The sequence below is a fragment of the Mesoplodon mirus genome (genome assembly GCF_964341445.2).
Source record: "Mesoplodon mirus genome assembly, chromosome: 18".
Classification (NCBI taxonomy): Eukaryota; Metazoa; Chordata; class Mammalia; order Artiodactyla; family Ziphiidae; genus Mesoplodon; species Mesoplodon mirus.
Genome location: NC_138994.1, coordinates 38,431,918 through 38,450,798, shown reverse-complemented (window position 1 = coordinate 38,450,798; position 18,881 = coordinate 38,431,918). Strand labels below are relative to the sequence as shown.

The 18,881-nt window shown below is 53.5% G+C and overlaps 1 protein-coding gene across 3 annotated transcripts in view; it reads right to left on the bottom strand.

Moving 5' to 3' along the window:
- The window catches only part of MPRIP (myosin phosphatase Rho interacting protein), a 127,148-nt gene that overhangs the window by 76,776 nt on the left and 31,491 nt on the right, over positions 1-18,881 (bottom strand). For all 3 annotated transcript variants that reach the window (XM_082602778.1, XM_082602777.1, XM_082602776.1), the window contains exons 2-3: positions 15,542-15,619; positions 13,554-13,619 (exon numbers count right to left, since the gene is read on the bottom strand). In XM_082602778.1, coding sequence (XP_082458904.1) covers positions 13,554-13,619; positions 15,542-15,619 — 144 coding nt within the window. The remainder of the gene's footprint in view (positions 1-13,553; positions 13,620-15,541; positions 15,620-18,881) is intronic.

Sequence of the window (18,881 nt, the reverse complement as noted above, 5' to 3'; positions counted from 1 at the left end):
TTCTAAGGTTGTGACGGTTTGAACACTGGATTTGGGGGTTTAATGTAAAGTTTAAACTAAATAACCAGGTGTGTTCTAAAATTAGGCAAATGCTTTTCTCCCTGATGGGAAGAGGCTAACAATCCATGGAAGAAGCCAGTATGGATGAAAATGCTACCAAGCTAGCAGATGTTCACACTACTAAACCAAAAGCTGACGCTCCACACAGCGACTCTCCCCTCTTCCATCCTTTCAAGCATCCTTTCGGAACCCACGCCCGTGACCTGGCAAAATCGTTAGTGAGTGGATACGTGAACAAACAAAACAGGCCTGCTTCCACACCCACTCCTTCTGCAGAGAACTGGCCCTGCCCTGCTCTCCGGGCAGTGGTGGCCACCCTCGCCTGGCCTACACCAGCAGGACAAGGGGTCCCATCTAAGAAGACATCCCAGTGTCTGTCAATGTCACCTACAGGGGCCTACTTATACAAAGAAGATAAAATGGCTTGGCACCCCTAAGAGGACACTTTCACCCTGCTTTTCCTGGTTTGGAAAGGCAGGGTTTGTGTTTATTTCAGCAACAGAAGGGCAGATAAGAAGCTGGGCACGGTGACTTGGTCCAGTGGCCAAGGGAAGCCCATGAAGAGAAAGGAAGGCGTATCAGGGAACATTCGAGAATTCCCACCAACAATGTGGGGTCGGGCTGTCTTTCTAACCTCTTCTCACAGAGCAGGAATTGTGTGCTCTTCTCTGTCCCAGAAGGAAGCCCCCAAAAGATCAGAAGCCTTGAAGCGTCCTCTCCACACTCACGCCGCACCTCCTACCTCAAGACGGGGTCAGCACCCCAGCCTGTCTGGGGCCTGCTCCCCACCTTCCTCCACCGGGTGGGCAGGGAGGACTGACTGAGCGTCAATTACAGACGCGAGGGTCTGCTGGTGTGGGAATGGGGTGCGTGTCCGTCCCCCAGGAGCTCACAGCTCCTGTTCACACGCAACCCTGACTCCAGGCAGTGAGAGCCCCCGCGTGGAGGCGCAGCCGTGTCTCTGAACCTGCTGGAGGGTGACGGCGGAGACCCCTCCTCCCCCCTGCACCTCAGTTTCCTCCTCTGTCAAAGGTGAGGGCTGAAGGAGAGGATGCTTTCGAGCACCCTCAACACCACCCCACATCTACCACTCCCTGTGGCCCCGCAACCACCGGCTCCCGAATATGTGGCGGTGCTGCTAGGTCTCCTCCTGAGAAAGCGCTGGAAGGTAGGGCCAGGCGTGTCCTCCACACCAGGCACAAGTCTGGCCTCCATCCAGCATGGGATTCTTCAGACACTGGCTGCCTTACGGGAGGGACGGAGGAAAAGAGGCTGCCTGGCCCTTTTCTGCCCGTCACAGCCCTGTGCGCTCAGCAGGCGTCAGCACCCATCACACCACATTAACCAGGCAGAGCTCCGGCACCAGGTGCTGGGAGGGGGATCTGGGCTCACAGCACAGGAGCCAGAGCAGCTCCACCCGCCAGGCCTCCCACCCATGGCTCAAGGCCAGAAGCCCAGCTCTGCCGGGGGAGAACCTCCCCTTGGGCAAGGTTTACCTTGGGCTCTCCCTACAGACCCATTTTCAGGATCAAATGGGAACCCAGTGAGAGCAGCTAGCCCAGTGACTGGTGTGATTTTTTTTTAGCTCTGCATTTATCAGAGGCTGCTGGTTCCAAAAAATGTATACGGCTACCTGGAGGAAGTGAGCCTCGGGCTTCTGCCCCAGTGACAGCCACCATAGCCTTAGACAGACAGCCTGATGCCACGGATGAGCATCCGTGTACACGGCCTTTCAGCTGGGGCCTGGGCGCCACAAAGCACTGTCAGGCCCCCAGATCCTCACTGGTCAGCGGGGAGACAGGTACAACCCCCACCAGTGGGTTCAGAGGGAAAAGTGAATCACTCACAGTGGACGTGGACAAACAGCCCAGCGCATCCAGCAGGCAGAGGTACAGACAGAAACCCAAAAGGAAGGTGACCTGAGGAGGGACAGAGAGCAGGTGCAGCGAAGCTGGCTGGAATCCTGGCCCTGCAATGAGGCCGCAAGGGCCCATCTCCGCTGCTCGAGGATGAGCGTGCTCCCGTGCGGCTGGAGGTGGGCCACAACTGCCGGGGTACCAAGTCCTTCAGCGCCTCCCTCCGCGGTTTGGGGGGTTTCTGTCCCCTCCACCTGCGTTGCCCCATTCCCACACCTCACGGTCCCACTGGCTGGGTCAGCAATACCACCCTCGTTAGAAGTCACAGAGAAGCAGCCTCGCCAACAGGACGACATGGGATTCCCGCTTCCCTCACCTCGCCCTGCGGGCCAGCTCGATGGGAGGGATGCCAGCCATGCTGGCTGCGGAACTTCGGCCGGGAGGGCTGTGTCGAGGAGCTGACGCCATAACCTGGGCAACGTCACCTCTCCGTCCCCTCATCGGTACAGGGCCGGTCCTTCCCCACGCTGCACCTGTGCCCAGCTCACTCTGGAAACACGGCGCATCTGTGCCGTTGGGGACAGCCGTGGGGGGCCCATCGTTCTCCTTTCCGTCTTCCATGTACTGCCTTTCTCTGTTCCCATCTCCTGTGCCTGTCTCAAGCCCAGCAGGGGCATCCACAAGCACTACCTAACCCTGCCCAGAACTGGAGCTGAGGACAGAAGGAGGGAGGAAGACGAAGTGAAGAGCCAGCCATGCCCACTGTCTCCTGGCCCCATCCCAGGCAAAGCCCTCCAGCCCTAAGACCTGGCCCAGCTTCTCTCTGCTGTGAAACCTTCCAGGCAGAACCAGCTTGCCCTGCTCTGTATCTAGAGCGCTCTGCATTAGGTCCCTCTGATCACACCCTTTGTGGCCGCTGAATAATGGCCCCAGAGATATCCACACCCCAATCCCCAGAACCTGTGAGTGTGACCTCAGGTGTCAGAAGGGACTCTGCAGGTGTGATTAAAGATCCTGAGATGCAGGGATGGTCCCGCCTTATGCGGGTGGGCCTTAAATGTCATGACAAGTGTCCTTTCAGGAGAGAAGCAGGGGAGAACCGACACAGGCGAGGAGAGGTGACGATGCAAGCAGAGACGCAAGGAAGGGGCCACGAGCCGAGGGGCACAGGCGGCCCCATGAATCTGAAAAGGGCGAGACACCACTGTCGCCTGGAGCCGCAGGGATGCTGATCTGGACTCCTGACCTCCAGGACCATGGGAGCAAGTCATGCTGTCTTAACACAGTAGGTCAGTGGCAGTGGTCATGGCAGCCATGGGAGACTAATACACTTACACACTGTGTATCACCATCAGAATCCTCTGCCCAGAATGAAGCCACCTTGAGCTCACTTCTGACACTCGAGAGACAGCCGTGAATGATCAGTTCCTCAACGTGCACGTGCACATGGGCTGGATCAGCCCTTCAGAGTAAGTCATCACATGGTACCAAGTGAGGTACCTTCCTTAAGAAACCCCACCTGCCATCTGTGAGATTCTACGAGTGGAATCATGCCCTGGGTTCAGAGGGCTTTTCCGCCAAAAAGAACATCCCCTTCGCTTCCCTGTCCAAGAAAAGATTCTTCTGAAAAAGTGTGGTGGGGGGGAAGGAGGGCAGGAGAGATTAAGACACTAACATATTAAGCTGCCTACCCACAATTAATGCCTTAAGTGGATTGGCTTATCAGACTGTTTGTGTTGCCCATTTCCCAGGAAAGTCCAAAGGAAGGAGATGGTCAGGTGGGGAGGGCTGGGTGCATGACGGGGTGCGGGGTGCAGAGCCCGAGAAGTCAGGGTGCAGGGCTACGCCCTGGAGGCCTCTGCAGCCTGGCTTCATGCCGCCCAGCCCTGCACAGGTGCATGTGGGCACCATGGGCACACACGTGGACATACCAGTACCAGTCACTTGGCTTTGTTTCTTGGACCCCAAATGTTTTCTGTTGCTGACTCGCATAAAATGACCCATTTTTTGACAGTTCTCTCCCTGCCGCCACTTAATTAGCTTCCTAACCAATTATATTCCCAGCTGCTCACTTTCCTAAAACCCAAAGTCACTCCTGTCTCTGCATGAGAGCCAGAGCTGCCCAGCCCATTACCACAGACGCTCACCCTCCAGGCCACAGTCGCAGCTGCCACAGAAGTCCCCCCACAGCTCTGAAGACCTCCAACAAGGACACCCACCACTGTCCGGCCTCAGCTGCTATCCCAGTGCAGAGTGAGGGCCACAGAACTCCCTCCCCAACTCAACAGAACTGCTGCTCCAATTGCCCCCATCACCTCCTCCCATCACTGAAAGAGCTGTGTGCGTGCAGCGGGCCAGACAGGGGAACCAAGTGTACAAGAGGACATAGAACCTCCTGCAGCCTCCTCTGTTCACGAGTCGTGTGTGTCCCCTCAGCAGCTGCGGGCACCCTGGGAGAAGCAGAGAGAAGGCCGTGGGTTCTCACTAGGCTCATGGGCACCAGACACAGGCAGGTAGCTGATCCCTATTCTGCTGTCCTTGACTCAGCACTCAGGTAACTGGGAAGGAAGGAAAGTACACAGGACGGTCCCAGTAACACAGAAAGGCACTCACGGGGCAACCCGGTCACCAAGTCCTCTCACTCTGGTCTGAAAGTCAAAGAAGGAGGATTCCCGGGGGCGGCCTTCTTAAATGTTTATGACAAAGACTCGAGCGCCAGAGTCAAGGAGGACAGCAGACCGATTCCCTACTTGGTCAGCCAACAGGTGTGGAGCTTCTCCCACACCCGCGTGTATTATTTAAGGTCCCATCTATGCAGGCAAATAGGCTCTGCCTCGAGGTGCTCACTGCCCTGTAGAGGGAGACCCACATGGAAATATGTGCCCTGGGGACAAGGGACAGAGGAAGGAGATCGGTCTGACTTGGACCCACCTGGGAGTGGTGCCTGTGTCTTCTCTTGGTTCTTGTGAATGATTCGGGGTTACCTGTAGAGTGTTCCTAGCCCACCTGGCAGGTATGTATTTGCTCCCTTCTACCTGACCCTCTGTAGCCACTCATTCCCATGTGTTCTTCTCTAACTTCTTTCCTCTACAAGGCCCAGGCCACCAGGTAACAGATCCTAACACTGAAAGCACAGAACATCTGCCCTGCCCCAGACTCAGGCCCCCCATGTTAACAGTTAGCCCTTCCCTTTGGGACTAGGCAACCAGGAACCTGACTGCTTGCCCCACACCTACTGGTTGAGCCCCTCCTCACTGGGTCTCCCCAGCCACAAATGGGCATCTGGACCAGGTCATCTCTAAAAACCTCTGTTCTTCATCCCAAACAGCCCCATAACTAACTGCTGGTGGCCTCCATCCGCCAGCTGTTCCATACTGAGAAATGTCTCCCAAGCCAGCATGCAGAGTGGTAAATGACAACAAAAAGCTACCAGAGGCAGAATCCTGCACCTTCCAATAGACACCAGGCTCAGACATCTTAACAAGCCTGTGTTCCAAGCTCCTCCTCAACTCAGTAAAAAGGAGGGGAGCGCAGGGAAGGACTTAAAGTTCGGCCACCAGTTTCCAGGGAACAACATCTGTACACAGGGATGCTTCACTCTAATGGGTGACGTCTCCTGCGTCACAGTGAGTCAAACTTGAGGAAAGAAGGCATGTGACGCTTGTGAGTTTCACCGCTGACCCCTGACCTTTTGACAACAAGGCTCTGCTGTCAGCTGGGAGGAGCTCCCAGTCCCAGCTGGGCTCATCTTGCCCTTCCTCGCTCACTCACTATAACATTTCCAAGTAACTTGAAGTTGACCCGAAGATGCTCTAGGGCAAAGCGGCCTGCAGGGAGCCCAGAGGCAGAGCTCAGGGTCCTCTCTGCACCCACCCCTCATGCTGTCATCCACACCCGCCCCTAGAGACTACAGACACCTCCAGCCAAGGAAGCCCTTGCATACATAATACACATTCACAGACTCTATTTTATCCGCAACATACATAAGAGTCATTAAGGAATTAAATGCTCAACATCCCTCCCAAAGAGGTGAAAAGGATGTGTAGTTTGTCATGATTAAGTAAAGATAGGGTAAGGAATTCATCTACAGCCCCCAAGTCTAGAAAATTAGAGCAGGCAGGGGTAAAACACCTCAACACCCTGGAATCACCTTCTAGACAGCCCGGCGGGTGCATGACTCCTGAGCTCTCACAGGCTGAGCCACTCTCCGCTTTTCCTCACGAACAACAGCCCCTGCAGAGGCCTCAGAGTTTATCTTGAAAGACGGGTGCTGTTCACATATCAGGTACCACTAGCAAAGCACTTACCACTTTTGCAAATGTGTTTTTAGAAGTTCATTATTTTGGAAAACTAAGTTAATTAAATGGTCGACACAGAAGAGGTGTCTTGCTCATGCAGGCTAGTGGACTGGGCCTTCAGACACCCAGATGATTCTACCTCAGAAGCAGGTCTGTCCAGTCAGGGCATATTCTTCTCTGCAGCTGGGGGGTGGGGTGGGGGGGGTAGTGAAGGAGGGGTGGGAGTATCCCACAATTTCAACTAAAGTAGCGCCAGATTGTATCAGTTTTAAAACTTGTATTAAGTTTCTGTGCAGAATTCCACTGAAAGACAGAGGTCTCCCAACCTGTCTGTGACAGCACCGGGAGGGCCCAGTGGAACGTGGTGCATCTGTAGGGCCCGGGAATGGCTTCCGCTCTGTAACTGCCCGCATCTTGCTCACAGGCTAGCGTAAGGATGAGAACACTTCCAAGTTCAAAGCTATTTTTCAAAACTACCAGTTTTACCATGGCGAGCACAGGACTGCAGAAGAGCAGCTGAGCAGAGGAGGGGAAGGGAGGAAGAAGCCCAGGCTCACTGTGGGCCCAACACCACCACGAGCTTTCTGTGGAGAGAAATCAGGCAGGGAGGAGGCCCTGCTCAAGGACGCTCAGTCAGAAAGAGCGACCCCAGAGCAAAACCCTTAGTTACTGGACCCCAAACCAACGCTCTCTCCCTACACCCTTCAGGTTCCCGGCACCCTGACACAACAGGCCTGCCTCTGTGCCCTGGAGGCTGAAACTGCGTGGAAAAGTACAAAGGCCGAAGCCAGGCCAAACACATGACGGGTTTAAAAATAAATCTAAAGACATGAGACTAATCCGTAAAACATCAGACGGGGGGAAGCTTCTCCGCAGCTCGGACAGGCACGGGGCTGAGTACTGTTCTGATTTCTACACATCTCTGAATGTACGTCTACACACCCGGACTGCAGGTCTGAAGTTAGTTTAGTTCAGCGAGCTAGAAGGCACATGAGAACCTCCTAGAGCTGCCAGTCTGTGGCTACAGACAGACCCGAGGGGTGGGCAGGAGGCCAAGAGCCAGCCTGGCCCTCGCCAGCACCACCTCCCACACCGCATGCAGAGCCACCCATCAGTAGACACAGCAGGGGGAGGACCCTGTCATTCTCCCAGGAGGCCCCTCACCAGTTCACAAATCCCAGTTCTGTCACTCATAAGTTGAGTGATGCCACCATCTCTTGCGGCCTCAGTTTCTTCTGTGAAATGGAGTAACAGTATCTGTCAAGCAATACTGCTGTGACCATCACGTTAGAGGTCGTGCCTGAAGAGCAAACACAGAGTACCGGGCTGAGCACGTGGCCCCTCCCCAACCCTGTGACCAGCAGGATGGTGGCCAAGGCCCCCTCTCTCCTCCCAGAAGACTCCTCTGACTCCCTAGTCATCCACTGCCCTGAAGAACGTGCACACTGCGGTTGGCTTGGTATTTAACCTTCACGTATCCACATGGGTCCCAACAGGCTGTGAGCGTCACCGTGAGAGGAACCTTCTTTCGGCCGTGTGTTCTCCCCCCCACGGCCCTTTGCTATGGACACAACAGCCACTGTGGTTACCACTGACTCAGACGCGTCGGCCTGCCTAGGAAAGCTCCAAGCAAGGGGGAGGAGAGCCAGCGCTTAAAGCGGGGCTTCTCCATAGCACAGGGAGATCAGCTCGGTGCTTTGTGACCGCCTGGAGGGGTGGGATGGGGAGGGTGGGAGGGAGGGAGATGCATGAGGGAAGGGATGTGGGAACAGATGTATATGTATGACTGATTCACTTTGTTATAAAGCAGAAACTAAAAAAAAAAAAAAAAAAAAAAAAGCGGGGCTTCTCCAATGTCTGTGCTTCTTAAAGTTGCAGGGAGTGGTCATTTAAACTGTGGCTACCTGGGCCTTGCCCTCAGGAGGTTCTGAGCAGGGGATGCGATGGGGACTCAGCTGCAGAGGAGCGAGAGAACCTCAAAGACAGTCCCCACTGGCAGCAGGGCCAAGGTGAGTCCCTCCCCGTGCTCCCCTGGGGCCCAAATTCATTGAGAATGAAGTGGGCAAACGTCCTAGGATCAAAGCAACCTCCAGGACTTGGTCCTACAGGAAGAAAAGTGTAAAGGAGCCAGAACCCTAACCTGTTAGCACTCAGCATCCTCTGAAGAGCATTCAGACCAAGCCCACCACTTCACATGCGAGCACAGACCCCAAGAGTGACCTCTCAGGCTGGAGCGTCTCCACCTAGGGGGCTGACAAACCCACAGCTGCCCTCGAACAAGGCACTACCCCAGGGCGAAAAGTGTTCTCCCTACTGTGTGCAGGGACGTGAAGCCCACTGAAGCCCTTGCAGCACGGCCCCTGGGAAAGTGCAAAGCTCCGCTCTGTCCTGACTTTCTAGGAATCTCAGGGCAGAGGATGGGGGAGACACCCCACACACCTGCCGCGGAAGCATGCGTACAACCTCTACACGCTTCCCACAAAGGAGAGACCCAGGGTCAGTTTGTTTCAGAGCAGAAAGAGTTCAACAGCATTAGACCTTCCAGAATTTTGTTTTTTTTAAATAAGGAGATTCTGGGACTTCCCTGGTGGTCCAGTGGTTAAGACTTCGCACTCCCAATGCAGGGGGCCCGGGTTCAATCCCTGGCCAGGGAACTAGATCCCACATGCCGCAGCTAAGACCCAGCACAGCCAAATAAAATAAATAAATAAATAGACAGATAGAGAGATAATTTTTTTAATAAAATAAAGTAAGGAGATTCTGACATATGCTCTGACATGAATGAACCTTGAGGACATTATGCTAAGTGAAATAAGCCAGACACAGAAGGACAAATACCATATGACCCCACTTACAGGAGGTCCCTAGAGTCCTCAGATCCGTAGAGGCAGGAAGCAGAGGGTATGTGGTGGGGCTGGGGGAGGGGTGGGGAGCAAGGGCTTCACGGGGACAGAGTTTCAGCCTAGAAGATGGAAAGGGCTCTGGAGATGATGGTGCTGATGGCCGCACAACAATGTGAACGTGCTTAATGCCACCGAACTGTAATCTTAAAAATGGCTAAAATGGTAAATTTTGTTGCACATATTTTACCACAGTTTAAAAGCAAACAACAACAACAAAACATGTTTTTGCCTGGCTTCCAGGAGGAAAAAGGAAGAGAAGATGAAATCAAGAGACAAGGCTGCCAGAGTTCATCGGGCACAGTCCCCCCCGGAGCCCCAGAGCCTCACAGCCCAGCGGCTCCACCTGAAACTCGGGGCCCTGGATCCCCCTCTGGGTGGGGAGCTTCTTCAGGAAAGCCTTCTAGTGACCCCAGCACCTTAGCTTTACATCAGTCCCCAAAAGCTCAAGGAAAGTGGCAGAATTTGGTAAACGAACAAGGCAGAGCACAGGGGGAGAAACAAAAGCAGAGGAGAGAGAGAGGCAGCAGCCTGGGTTTCTAGATTCTTCACTCTGTCCACTCCTGAAGAAACAGAGGTGCAGCGCAACTGTTCAAGCTCCCACTTGTCTGTGAGGCTGCGCTGAGCCCACCTCACCTCGGCCTGCGTTTGGGATTTTTTTTTTCCTTTTTTGGGCAATTTGCCTCTCCTCCACACCCAACGGTTACAGGGTATGTGGGTGTATCGAGAAAGAAATTTCCCAAAAAAGGAAAAGTGACTCCCGGAGGTTAGTCCCATCTCAGAGCCGCCTGGAAGAGAAGGCAACAGTCACCCCTGGAGCCAGACTAGCCTGAGGCCCCAGACCCAGCAGAAGAGCCCATGCAGGAGGGCCTCTCGAAAGAGCCCTCCAGGCGGGTGCTGACCCAAGGACTGCAGCCTCCTTCTCCGGGCCTCCTGGCCACCACGATGCCCCTCTGGGTCCCCACCCTATGCTCTGGAGCGCATTCTCCCTTCTGCTGAGGAACCGCTAAGAGCTTCGATGCAAAACGCACCTAATCCCTCCCCCAGGAGCGCCCAGGTCCCACCTCCTCCCCACGCTGAAACAGAAATCCTGCAGCACCGCATTTACAAAGTTGATTATTTCAATTCAACAAATATTTACGAGGTCTGTGCTACTACCCAAACCCCAGGACAGACAATACGAAGGTACCAAAAAAGTATCCAAAAACTATCGGGGGCCCAGCACTGAAGAAAAAAGGTACCATCTTGTAGGTAAGATAACATTTAAGCAAATGAAAACAAATAGTAATACTGTATAAAAGTCCAAATAACAATTTGAAACAGATTGTGACTAAGTGTTAAGGTCCCTGCCATAAAACGCTAATTTATTAGGTGCAATAGATTTGCTGGGGAGGGATGGGGTGGGCGCGGCAAGGGGGAGAGCTAAAGCTAAACTTGGCAGCAGTGGAATGATCAGCAGTGGCTACCGGCTGCTCAGAGCTGCTGCTCTTGGAGACCAACACCGAGATGGGCCTATTATACAGGCACAGAGGTCCGAACTGCCCTGAGCTGCCACAGGAAGCGGTGCCTATCCACTCCCCGGCAGAGAGCCACTCAAGCAGTTCTGCTGGCCCGGTGGTCGCCTGATGTGCAAGAACACCCCACAGAAACCCCTCCCCACCAGGAACAGGCCCATTCCTATTCCAGGCCCAGCATGCACCATCCCAGCCAGTAGGCTAACCCTGCCCATCACCTCCCTCACTCCCAGGAAATCTGAGGGGTAGGGCCTTCTGAACCTTTTAAGAACCGGGATGATAGCAAGTCAAACATTTTAATTAAAAAAAAAAAAAAAAAAAAAGTAAGCCACGGACCAGGTCACACAGGGTCTCTCAGCCCAGCACTGTGGACTTGGGGCCGGATCACCTTCTGCTGTGGGGCCATCCTGGGCATCACACTCTGTTTCGCAGCACCCTGGCCTCCACCCACTAGGTGCCAATAGCACCTCTGCACCCTCATGCAGCTGTGAGACTCAAAGATGACTCCAGACATTGCCGGGCAGCCCCGGGAGGCACAAGGTGCCCAGTTGAGGACCACGGCTCCACTTCTAGGTACTCAGAGAGGAAAATTCTGGCACGGCTGGAACTTGGTTCGCACACAAGTCTGTATGCACGGTGTTCTGCTCCAGGTGGAGGCGGGAGTCTAGGCTTCAGGAAAACTGGCCTCTGGGTTGGGGAGCGGCCACGAAGAACAAGGCCTGACGCAGACCACGGGGTGGGAGAGGCCACTCCAGCCCCACAAGAAGGAGCCCACCCACAAGCCCCCACGGCAACGGCCGCCAACGCTGACCACCGGGCAGCCGGCGCCTGACCGTCCCTCAGCAGCCTCCTCGCGCACACGGCCCAGAGGCTTCCTCATAACTTCCCCCACGGGGCCTTCCTAACCCAACAGGGAAAACCACACCACTCTAAAGGTATTTCAACACAACTGCTACTCTTTCCTGTCACTCACAGAAATGATGCCCCTTCACCCCGGGAGGGCCGTGTTCCTGCACTGCAGTCTGGGCCACAGAGCAGCCACCGGTCAGTCTCTTCATCCCCACGGGGATCTGCCAGAGTGACCTGGGCCCGTCCCTCCACTCTGGGCCCCCCAAACACCCTCTCTGCAGCCCCGGTTTTCCCCAGCTTCCTTCTTCTCCATGGCTGGCACGTCCACCTCTGCCCGAGCAGCACAGGATGGGCAGGTTGTGGGGAGACCGGAAGGCATGGCCAGGTGTCGCCCATGGCTCACAGTCCCAGTAATGCAGGAGCAGCTCTCGGACCAGCGTGTGCTGTGCATTTGTGACCAGCAGCCGCCCTCATGGTCGTGCAACTGAAGAGAACCATGGACTATACCGGACCCTCGCTGGACCTAAAGAAAGATTTCCTGACCAGAGGAATCAGCCTCCAAGCCGAGTCCAGGGAATTCTGTTTTTTTGGGCTGGTTCATGGCCCGGCCCAGCCTGGATGTCATCCAGTGACCTCCAAGGCCCCCTCTCTATAGTTAGTCTTTGCGGGACTTAACAGCAGTCAGACAGGCACAGGGAGGACAAAGTAAACCTCCAGGCGGGTCGGAGCCCAGCTCCCGCGCCAGGGTACCTGCTGGCATGACGGCCAACTCAGGAGAACACAGAGGGCAGTGCTGAGTCACCAAAGGAAATGAGTGTCCAGGTGAATCCGCCCCCTGCTCCTGCCTCTAGCAAATTCTACCACCACCAGTGGTACCAACCCAGTCGCCTCAAACTACTCTGGACCACAGATGTTTCCATGGCAAAAACCCTCTGTGGACCACCCGCGCTGTACAAATATGCTCATCAAAAAGAATGAAAAAGAGGAAAATTCTTTTTTTGAAGGAACCAATGAGGCAATAGTCAACACAGAACTAGGTATCATACCTATTAATTCCCATTCCCAGATATCATACCCATTAACTTGTCCCACAAACAAAATGGAAAACGCATCACATCACAAAGATTAAGACCCCACATAGAAACGGAAACACCGATGGCCTGGTCACGTATCAGCTGTGATAACCACCGAACATCCAAGTGTCCCAACAGACTACAAGGTGCTCTGCTCACACTTCCAGAACCCTGCTCTCACCCCTGCAGCAAGGAAATGAACTCTGAAAGGGGTGGGGTCAACCTGTCTTACACGGTGTGAACAGATGTTCTTGGACAGTCCCAGTTTAACAATGCTGCCCACACAAAGGTACGCACGCACACACACACGCCAATGGAACAGGAAAAGGCACTCAAAGCTTCCACCTTCAATCCTTTATAAAGCTTGGAATTCAGTCATACTTTAGATTAGTTAGGAAAGACTGGTCTCCTTTAGAAAAAAGTCAGGAGACAAAATGGGTGGAAAAAGAAAAGCCAGAATATTCTACTTGGTTGGTAAATACTCATCCAGCCCAGGAAACAAACCAGGTGGGTTTGTTTGATGGGACAGGATGGAGCCCGTACATCCTGGCTTAGTGACCAGAACACTAACCCTGTGGCCAGGAGACCTCTGAACATCAAATACGATGAGCAACACCAATTCCAGCAACGGACCTGAGAGGAGCGCTGCACTAGGCGCGGATCCGCGGGGGTCAGCTGGCACCCGCCCACCCAGGGCGGCCGCACCTGCTCCCGCGGGCCTGCAACCTCCTCCGCTTCTAACCAGGCACTCCTACCACCCTGAACAGAATTGACTTCCTCCCTCACCGTGACTCTCACCCGTGGCCACTGAAGGTGCCTCGAGGCAAAGGTCGGGGCTGTGAGGGCCGCTGCAACCAGCTGCCACACGGGCTTCAACATCTCCAGCCTCCTGAGCAGAAGCGGAAGCAAGAGCACACAGCCGCCACAAGGCCGACGCCACCGCGACGAAGGGGCCTGGCGAGGGCCGGGGCAGGAGAGGGGAGGGGTGGAGGAGGACACTCACCATCTCATCCAGGGCGTAGCGCAAGAGGCCGTGCTCGTAGAGGATGAAGAACCGGCGCTGCCATTTCTGCAACGGAACACAGAGGGTGTCGGGAGGGTTCTGGCCCGTCTCCACTTGCCGAGCCCCTGCGCCTGACAAGCCTACCTCTGAGGCACGCTGGCTGCACAGCTTCCATTTCTGGGGCCCAGGGGTAGAAGAACAGTGCCTCATCAGCCAGGATTGGGCCAGTGGAGAGGCCCAAACCACCCAGTGTGTTCCCAATCACTGAGATTTTAAAAGACACCTGATCTATTTTCATCTGCAAGCTCCTCAGAAAAAGGCGCAGAGGCAATGTCTGGGTCACCTTTTTGTATTCTTTATGTACCCAGCACAGAGGTTATTACTAATAACGTGTCAATATTAATTTGATGAATTACCTGACATGACATGGGATAACCTGAGAATGCCAAGCACTGATTCCCCACTTCTGAAAAAATCTGGAAAAATGGTATAAAAGGGTTGTTCCAATGACCCACAGGGAGGTTGAAAAAGGGAAAAAGCCAGGGCACCAGTATTCATTGAGGAGGACAGAAGTAACAAAAATCAAAACTGAGGAGGGAGGCCAGTGGGAACAACTGTGACATCCAGGGAGGGAGTGACCAGCAAAGGGTGCCCCTGCCCCCTCGCTGCCCTCCACCCAAAGGCCAGGCCACCAGGGGCTGATGGAGGCCCAATGGCACTGACAGTGGAACAGAAAGGCCCTTCCTTTTTGTGGGGGGGAAAATGTCTAGAACGTGAGACTGCTGGTCCCCAAATCCCAAAAATCATCATGAAGATCCATGACCTATTTTCAACATTTCCAAAAGCCCGACAAAATTCATACTTTTACTGGCAATAAGGCCACAAGAACTAACTAAAATATCATGTCTCTTTGCTTTGGGCCAGAATTATATCATTTATAATAATGATTTTCCCATCAGAAGCTGGAAATGGCAATTCTGTATGACCTAAATACAAAAGAGGAAAGAGGGCTGCTCCCTGGTTACTGCAGCCACTGGAACACAGTCGCCCTGGCTGTCCTCACACCTGGGTGGCAGGAACAGGGCACTCACATGGCCTTGCAAAGAGGACCTGTAGAGGCTGGGCCACCTGGACTCTTCCCAAGAAATATTTCCAAGGCTCCTATTTGTTATTTTTAAAATTAAAACCCATTCTGGAAGGAAGCCCAAAGACCCCAGATACAAAGCAAGTTCTGTGGGGTACCAAGGCCCCACCCCAGAGTGTAACTAACATTCAGGCTGGGGGCAGCAGAGACCCAGAGGCAGGGCAGAGGCCCTGGGGAAGCAGGGGATGGGAAGGGGGCAGAGGCGGCAGTACCTGGAGGAAAGCGTGTGGAAAAAGAAAGCATGTTTTAATTGGAGTTAAATCCAAAGGGGCTCCCTGACAGAGGAACAAGCCACTGACCTGGGACGATGCTGGTTTGACCACCTCGCTGCTCCAGCTGAGACCTGGCCAAGCAGTAGCCTGTGTCCAGCAGGACCCACCCGGGGCTGGGTGCCCAGGAGAGATGGGACGCAAGCAAAGTTGGCCCTTAAGGCCTGCCTCCCCTCACTCCTGCTCATCTGCTGAGCCCCCTGCTGGAGGGGAAGGGAGGGGAAAGAGGGGGCTACAGGAAGCAGAACCTTGACCCTGAAAGAACTCGGAGCCTAATTAGCATAATGCAAATGTGCGCTGAACTGCCCTTCAGTCTTTTCCATTAACTGTTTCTAGAGTGGAGCTGACCCACAAAACAGTTAGCACCATGCGAGTGCATCTCTTTTGAATGGAGGGCAAGGCATAACTACTGGGACCTGCAAGTTCACCAAATAGGGAGGGGTTCTCTGCTGATCCGCCATCCCAGGATCCACCATTCAACCCCCCATCTCCGTCCTCCACTCGGTCAATCTGCCTTAGGTGAACCCCTCTCTTGGTGAATTCTCCACCCCAAGAATTCACTCTGATGCCCTTACCCGAGACCGGTGCACTGGGTTATCAAAGTCAGTCCCATCTGGAGCCAGGAGCAGCCAGCCACCATAAATGGGTTTTGCCTGGAGGAGAAAAAGGAGGGCAGGTCATCAGTGGCCTTGGACAGTTTCAATGGTCAAGTTAATGACAAGCTGACAAGCGCTGGCTGGAAAAAGAATCCACCTCTGCTCCACACACTCCATGCATCCCATTCCCCAGCCCCAGGCCAAGTTGCCAAGAGAGATGTTGGAGAGCCTCCTGGCAGGTCTGTAGCATCTGGTGTGGGGAGAATGCAAACCCAGCAGGAGTCTGAACCACCAGAGAATACAGGAACTCCTAAGAAACAGATACCTCCCCTCAAGTTTCTGATCAAGCCACCAGGATCAGGGGAAAATGGCATTTTCTTCACAACCATGCGAGTGCCAATATGTGCAGGCACTCGGGACATCATGTGACCAGCACCATCAAAGCCCCTCATCCTGATGGTACAGAACAGGGCCTGGGAGCAGAGACGCTGCTTTAGCGATCAACTCACTGGTTGTACGACCTTGGGCTGAAAACCCTTCGAGTTTCTATCTTCCCGTTTGACAGGTGAGCGTGATGATAATTATATCTACACCTCATGAATCTTATGTGAGGACTGAAGAGACAGTCCAAGTAAAACACAGCCCAGCACAGGAATGCAGAACAGTGCGGCCGCTGGGGAAAAGAGTCTGGCAGTTCCACAAAAGGTTAAACTTAGAATCCCTATGACCCAGAAGTCCACTCCTAGGTATATACAACCCCGAGAAAACTGGAAGCAGGTGCTCAAGTAAAAACCTGAACATGACCGTTCACAGCAGCACTGTACACAATAGCCGGAAGGTAGAAACAACCCCAGTGTCCACAGCAGATGAATGGATAAAGAAAATGTGGCCCATCCAAACAATGTAATGTCATTCAGAAATAAAAAGGCATGAAGTACTGACACGCCTACAACATGGTTGAACCTTCCACTTCAAGACGTTATGCTTTAAGTGAAAGAAGACAGACACAGAAGACCACAAACTATGTGATTCCAGTTATATGAAAGGTCCAAAATAAGGAAATCCATAGAAGCAGAAAGCAGATGAGCGGTAGCCAGGATGTGGAGGGAGGAGGAATTGGGGGTGGCTGCTAACAGGTATGGGGTTTCTTTGGGGGTGATGAAAATGTTCTGGAATTAGACAGTGGAGTCAGCTGCATCAACTTGTGAGTACGCTAAAAATTACTAAATCGTATGCTTTAAACAAGTGAATTTTGGGACTTCCCTTGTGGTCCAGTGGGTAAGACTCCGCACTCCCAATGCAGGGGGGCCAGGTTCGATCCCTGGTCAGGGAACTAGATCCCGCATGCCAGCCACAACTAGGAGTCCACATGCTGCAACTAAGACCCGGAGCAGCCAAAATAAGCAAGTAAGTAAATAAATAAATATATTTTTTTTAAAGAGTGAATTTTATGGTATATGAATTATCTCAAAAATTGCATGAGAAAAAAAAAAAAAACCTGAGCACAGCGTGTGGCCTAAAAGTACTTACTAAATGCTGGCTATTTTTTTATTTTTTATATCCAAAGCATCCCCCTGTCCCCCCAGACACTGGCAGTAGAAGTTCAACAGGAGCTAAAAGATAAAGACAGACACTCAGACTCCACCTCCCTTTTTTTAGCCATACCCAGCTCCTGAGAAAGGGCTGGGAAAGGCACAACCAGGCCAATGTGTCCACTGCCCTTTGAAGGGCAGCAACACAAATTAAAGCCCAAACCCTCTGCCTGCTATTTACACACATAGACTATCTCTGGGTAAGCCCTAGGGGTCCTCTTAGCATGCTTTTTATTCAACATTTCCAAATTGGGAGGCCCTGTCACACCACCTCATTTTGAAAAGCTGTGTAGTCTGTGACTCACAGAGGGAAGGTCACTTGCCAGAGGTCACAGAGCATGGGGGGGGGAGCCTCTTCTCTTGGATTCTGCAGGGTCCTCAGGCCCCCAGGGGAAGCACTGGCTTTTCCCTGTGAACAGAAAGAAGGGCTTCGGGCAAGGGGTATGGAGTGGCCTGAAGGAAAGAAGCGAGACTGGCGTTGATGAAACATGGGGGGGCTTCCCTGGTGGCGCAGTGGTTAAGAATCTGCCTGCCAGCACAGGGGACACGGGTTCGAGCCCTGGTCTGGGAAGATCCCACGTGCCATGGAGCAACTAAGCCCATGAGCCACAACTACTGAGCCCACATGCCACAACTCCTGAAGCCCGCACGCCTAGAGCCCGTGCTCCACAACAAAGAAAAGCCACAGCAGTGAGAAGCCTGCGCACCGCAAAGAGCAGCCCCCGCACCCTGCGACTAGAGAAAGCCCACGCGCAGCAATGAAGATCCAACACAGCCATAAATAAATAAACAAATTAATTTTTAAAAAAAGATATACTAATGTCTATAAGCAGGAAAAAACATTTTAAAAAAAAAGAAAGAAAGAAAGCAACAGGGGAGTGGGTGCTGGCAGGGGACCAAGAGTTAGAGGGACATGACTCAGAAGGACCATGGGGTGTGTGGAATGAAATGCTGCCTGGGAAAGCAGAAGCAAAGAGAATAGAGGTCTGTTTTCTCAGCAAACACCAGCGGCACCCAGCCATCCCCCAGGCATGCGAGCACACTTGGCCTCTCTCTGCACACAGGACTGAGAGGTCAGTGCTGGGGGACGACCCCGTGTGTACCCCGGCCAGGTGACTCCCCCACATGGCCGCTGGGCCTGCAGTTCCCTGACCTGTAAAATCAGGTTAGACTCCAAGGCCGTGTCTCCTCCATTTCTGTCTGGCTTTGATCGTACATCACCCTCCTCGTTTCTGGCTGCAGGGCTTTGGGGCGACTTCACATTATCAGCTACATGTACCTGCCCTTTCCTCAAAAGGGGCAGTGAGAGACCTGCGACTGGCACAAGTCCCTCAGAACCTGGCCCAAAATCAGCATCGTTATTCGCTCAACGAACATCTACTCGGGGAGCCTGCCAGCATCCACCTCACTTGGCCATGACTTCCATATACGGATCACCCCAAAGGGGACCCATCTCAGGTAGGCAGGTCGTCCTAAAAGGTGGGAAGGCTGGGCCAGTAGAGGGCACAGGGCAACAAGTGTTCTAGCAGCCTGGGAAGGGGGTAACGTTCCACGAGAGCATTTGCCAAGGCAAATCCACAGCGACAGGAGGCAGACGGGGGCTGCCCAGGGCACAGTGGACGAAGGACTGTGGGGAGTGACAGCTACAGGGTTTCTTTTGGGGATGATGAAAGCATTCTGAAATTGATTGTGATGATAGTTGCACATCTCTGGGAGCATACTAAAAC